Below are 4,833 nucleotides of genomic sequence, written 5' to 3' on the forward strand. Positions count from 1 at the left end.
TAGGCTATTTAATTCGTCAGACTTTAGGTCATTGAATTTCGTCGGGATTTAGATCAGTAGTATTTCGACAGTTATCGTGCTTATCACATCGTATCGATGAATCACTGCCTTTGTAATGACCTTAGAAAAAAGAAAAGCACATCCTATTAACACAAAATAGGTCAAAAGTCTGGAAAATTTTATCCATAAATCTCTCTAGATTGGCTGTAGGAGGCTACAAAAGGGCGCCAAAAGCAGTAAATTGGGGCGCCTTTAAAACTCCTCAATCGTCTTAGTGTCTGCTAATTAAATGAATTAAACACCCGAGCCAGATGAAACAAAAATGATCTTCTGTCTCGCCACTATCCCAGTTGGATTTGTCCAGGGTAAATGTAAAGGCAAGACTTACAAAGAAAAGTGAGAGTGTTTCTCCATCTCTCTCTAAATCCTGCTCGTCTATATGCTCTCAGTGCGAGTATAGGAAGAATATTTAATGGACATAGCACCATAGTTACAAAAGTAAACATAAATAATTTTAAAAAATCAACTCTAGTCAATTCCTTTTTCAACAACAACAAAAAAAAAACTCTAGTCAATACAGGTCTACTTCAAATCAAACACCACTAGAAGTAATATCTCCTCCCATCATCCTTGTGTTCCATAGGATAAGTAAAAGATGGGAAATGAAATATCCATCCAGACAGAAAAACTACTAGATGGAGTGGGCATGGTTTGTATTTTATGGAACTTGAGAGAGTAGTAAGTAGTTTGGGTTGGCATTGCTTATTATTTTCCAAAACTTTGTGCACAGAAACTGATTACATTGTTTTGTTTCTCTCTTCTTCTTATGAATATTTTAAGTTTTTTGATGTCTCAAATGAAGACATCTTCAATTTATTAGATATATACTTGTAAGAAGTATGACCAAATTCCAATGAATCTTGTCACCTTTTCTAATCCTTGCCCCATAAATTGTCTTCAATGATGTCTTTTGAAGAATGGCTAGTTTCTTGTTTTATATCTACAAGTATATGAAGTATATTATATGTTGGATATAATCTTTTTGGTAGCTAGTAACACTCATTTTTCTCAACTTCGAACCCAAAATCTACCCCGATAAGGTTATTCACCGGATTAAAATTTTGTATATTTAGAAGAAAAAAAATTATATGTATTCTGAAGAGTATGAAAAATAGCATTGCCACATACTGAATCAAATCTCCCACGGTGATAAAAAAACATATGATACTAACGAACTAATTTGGGTTTCTAACTTCGGATCGATGTTAGCTAATAGATATACTCATACTTAAGTCTTACATATAAATTAAAAAATTAAGGTCAAATGTTTTTAGTTGTTCCCTTTGTAAAAGGTAGTTTCTTTAAGGCCAATTTGTATCATGATTTTCGACAAGAGAACTTAAGGCCCATTTGGTGGGGAAGTTTCTATAAGCGCTCCATGATATCTCTACAGACACACCAATCCAAATACATTCCCACAAACTTTGGGCCTATAGTCAGTACCATGATCTTAAATTCGATGTGTTTCTATTTATTTCAACATAAACTAACCTGTTATTAACTTATGTAATACAAAAACGAAAATGAATTATTAAAAGTGAACCAAATGACAATAATTGTTATCCAAATCATTAACAAAAGAGTAACTAAAACTCTTATTTAGGAGAGAATTAAACCAAATCAAACTCTCTTCATTTCAATCTCTCTCTCTCTCTCTTTCTCATAATTGTAGGAAATCAAGCAAACCCTAAAAGCATAACAAAAGCCAAACCAGCAAAACCAACAACAATACTGAATGATGGAAGAAGATCACTACTTCCAGAACCTTCTGGGGCAGGAGCAGGAGCAGAAACATGAGAATGGTTATGGGCAGGTGCTGCTGGTTCATTGTTATGGGGAGGTGCTGGAGTAGAGTGAGAAGGTGCGTCATTAACCACTCTGAAATCTACCTTTTGCTTGTGAGCATCACAATGGCCTGGAATTCCACATATAAAATAATAATGTCCCTTGCTTTTGAAGCTTACTGCATCATTCCCGGAGGTGTAGGTCGCGATCGGTGCTGTTCCGTTGCATTTTTTGTAGTTTTCGTATGTCACTTCCAATACGTTGTGTAATTTTGGGTCGTATTTGAATACTTCATAAACAAAAACAAAAATATTTAATCAAATTACTTATCAAGTCAAAAAATTGGATCAAATGAAGTAAACAAATTGATGGAAGCGTTGGTAGGTGTTTTTCTTGTTTACTCTTGGTCCATCCTCACTGTTAGTACCCCTACGTACTGGGGCAATCTGAGAACACACGGACTAGACGTAATCCGTACTGTGTTTGAACAACACAAGAATAGGGCCAAGAGCGAAAAAAGATGGGTGGCTATAGAGGCACCCTAAATTGATTTGATTACTATGAACATTGATGGTGCTAGAGGGTAGATATTCTAATGGTTAGAAGACATATTTTAACCATGTTATCCCTATATTGAAGATGCTATTTTCTTAATGGGTTTTCTTCCAAATAATGTGATATACTAAAATATAAATATTACTTTAGGTCACATATATCTTCTTTGACACTTTTGGAATACAAAATATGTTATTTTATAAATTTACCAAATAAGAATATAATATCAAATTATGCAATATAACTTAATTAAAAGGAAGATCTTTAAATATTTTACTTAAATGGCATTTAATGATTCACTTTCTAGAATATATGTGACAATAACATATTGCAATTAGAAACAACATATTTTGCAAATCCCCTTAATGAAAATATATGTGACAATAACATATTGCAATCAGAACCAATGGAAGCTGATCACATCAACTTTCGGACTATGATTGGGTCAAAATGCATCTACTATTTTCTTATTATGCAACACAACAATGGGCCATGAGGCCAGGACTATCTTTTGCTCTAGGATGTTATTAGAGGCACATAAGAATTGTAATAACTATGTTTGTATTCATAAAATATATACCAAATTTTTTTCTAATAGCTATTGAGAAGATCATTCAAACTAAAATTTGATAGTGTAAAAGTTAATAATTTACCAAATTTGTCCCCGACCCCGAAGACTTTGGAAGAAGCCCATTTTGCATAATCGACATTACCCGAGGTGGTCCATCCTTGATCATCTCCAACTTGATAATCGGTAGCCATTGAAGAAACACTGAAAGCCACCATAACTACAAAGAACAACATGAAAGCTTTCTCAACAAAAGCCATTATTACTATGACTTGGAGAGAGAAAAAAATAGAACAATCTAAAACTTGTAGAGCTAAAGAGAGCGAGAGATGAAGAAATGGGATTTTCTTGACTAGAAAAATTGTAGAGCTCAATTCCTAGTATCCATGCCTTATATAATCTTTCACATGGAGGACAAATATTTGGAATAGAAAGCCCAAAAGGAAACTTATTAAAAAATATAATTTTTGCTTTAATTATACAAAATCATATTAATTAAAATGATTTGAAAAATGATTTAATACCTTTTCTGTTAGAGAAATATACTTACTAAATATATAAAAGGGACCCCAATCCAAAACGTGTATCATTTAGATTTTATCCTTGCGGGGTGATATAAAACTCCAGAAATCTCTGGAGGTCTCAAGTTCGAATCCCAGAGAAGGTGGAATCTTTGGTTATTTGATTTGGGACTATTAGGGTGTAAATAATGTAGTTGGACTTTAGGTCATTGTCATGTTGGGCTATAGGCCCGGTTCTTGTTTCAGTTTGAGTGGGCAGTTATTGAGCGTATCACATCTTTGATGTATCAATGCCAATTGTAACGACATACGTAGATCGTAGTCGACTTCAAAAAAAAATAAAAAATTAAGCTATATCCTTGGGGTTGTTGAAAATTTTAGGGGAATTGAGGAGGACCCCTCCCACTAATGTACAATTAGAGAAACGTCCTTTGTTTTGATGTCTAGTTAGAGAAACTTATTTTCTAATGTAAATGATAAAAGACTAAGACATAATTTGTCGGGGCGATGACATTACCAATGAATCTCCGCTTTATGGTCTCCAGCCTCTTCATTTCTATCTCTTCTTAATTCCTTCTATCTCTTCTTAATTCCTACCTTCCTCTTTCTCTTCAATTCCCTAATTAGACATTAAAAAAGAAGAGTATGAATTGACGAAGAGACTGACGAAGAAGAGAGATAAACATGAAATTTGAGACGAGAGATATGAGAATAGTCGTTAACGACGTCACCACTTTGCCATGATTTAGGAATAGGAAAGAAAGGTAGCGAGAGGGGAAAAAATGTCAATGGTCGTTTTGGTCTTTTTTCTGCAAGTACGTAGTTCACAAAAATAAAACAAAATAAAAAACAGTATAATTCCTCGAGATAGCAAATTTGACATTAGTTTGAGATTTTAGGATTGATTTATTCTCTTATCTGCTTTTAATGATTCAATCTTTTGGATTTATACTTTTTTTTTACAAGTATGTAGTTTAAGAAAATAAAAAAGTTTTAGGTTTGATTATTCTCTTATCTACTTTTAATGATTTAACATTTTGAATTTATTCTCGGATTTTTTCGGCAAATATGTGGTTTATGAAAATAAAGAAATTTTTAATATGGACATCAGTGAGGAATGGTACCCTAAATCTTCTAGATTTATACTGTTTTACCCCTTATACTCACAGCCTAGTTTAACTTATGTCCATTATAACGAAATTGAAGCGATATAAAAATATTCACAACAATAAATCCTTTGCTATCTATATAATATAAATCAAGAAAATATCTTTTATTTTCTTCCTTGAATGATTTTCATATCAAATTTAACTTATGTTTATTGCAGCAGATTCAAAAGATTTG

The 4,833-nt window shown here is 32.9% G+C and overlaps 1 protein-coding gene across 1 annotated transcript; it reads right to left on the reverse strand.

Annotated features, from left to right (window-relative positions):
* Window positions 1-1,607: 1,607 nt before the first annotated feature.
* LOC147555102 (mavicyanin-like) lies at window positions 1,608-3,327 on the reverse strand. Its single transcript, XM_086663957.1, has 2 exons — window positions 3,054-3,327; window positions 1,608-2,134 (listed from the first exon to the last, which is right to left on the reverse strand). The coding sequence occupies exons 1-2, from the start codon at window positions 3,226-3,228 to the stop codon at window positions 1,737-1,739; spliced, it is 573 nt and encodes a 190-aa protein (XP_086520083.1). The 5' UTR covers window positions 3,229-3,327; the 3' UTR covers window positions 1,608-1,736.
* Between the last annotated feature and the right edge of the window lie 1,506 nt (window positions 3,328-4,833).

Source organism: Eschscholzia californica, unplaced genomic scaffold (assembly GCF_041429995.1).
Source record: "Eschscholzia californica isolate CP2 unplaced genomic scaffold, dmEscCali1.0.p SCAF_2, whole genome shotgun sequence".
Classification (NCBI taxonomy): Eukaryota; Viridiplantae; Streptophyta; class Magnoliopsida; order Ranunculales; family Papaveraceae; genus Eschscholzia; species Eschscholzia californica.

Bases quoted from the DNA above. Each gene is read 5' to 3' on its own strand.
- LOC147555102 (XM_086663957.1), bottom strand. From the start codon at position 3,228: ATGGCTTTTGTTGAGAAAGCTTTCATGTTGTTCTTTGTAGTTATGGTG. The intron at 2,135-3,053 runs GTAAATTATTAA...TTGTTTATGAAG, and splicing joins CGGGGTCGGGGACAAATTTG to TATTCAAATACGACCCAAAA.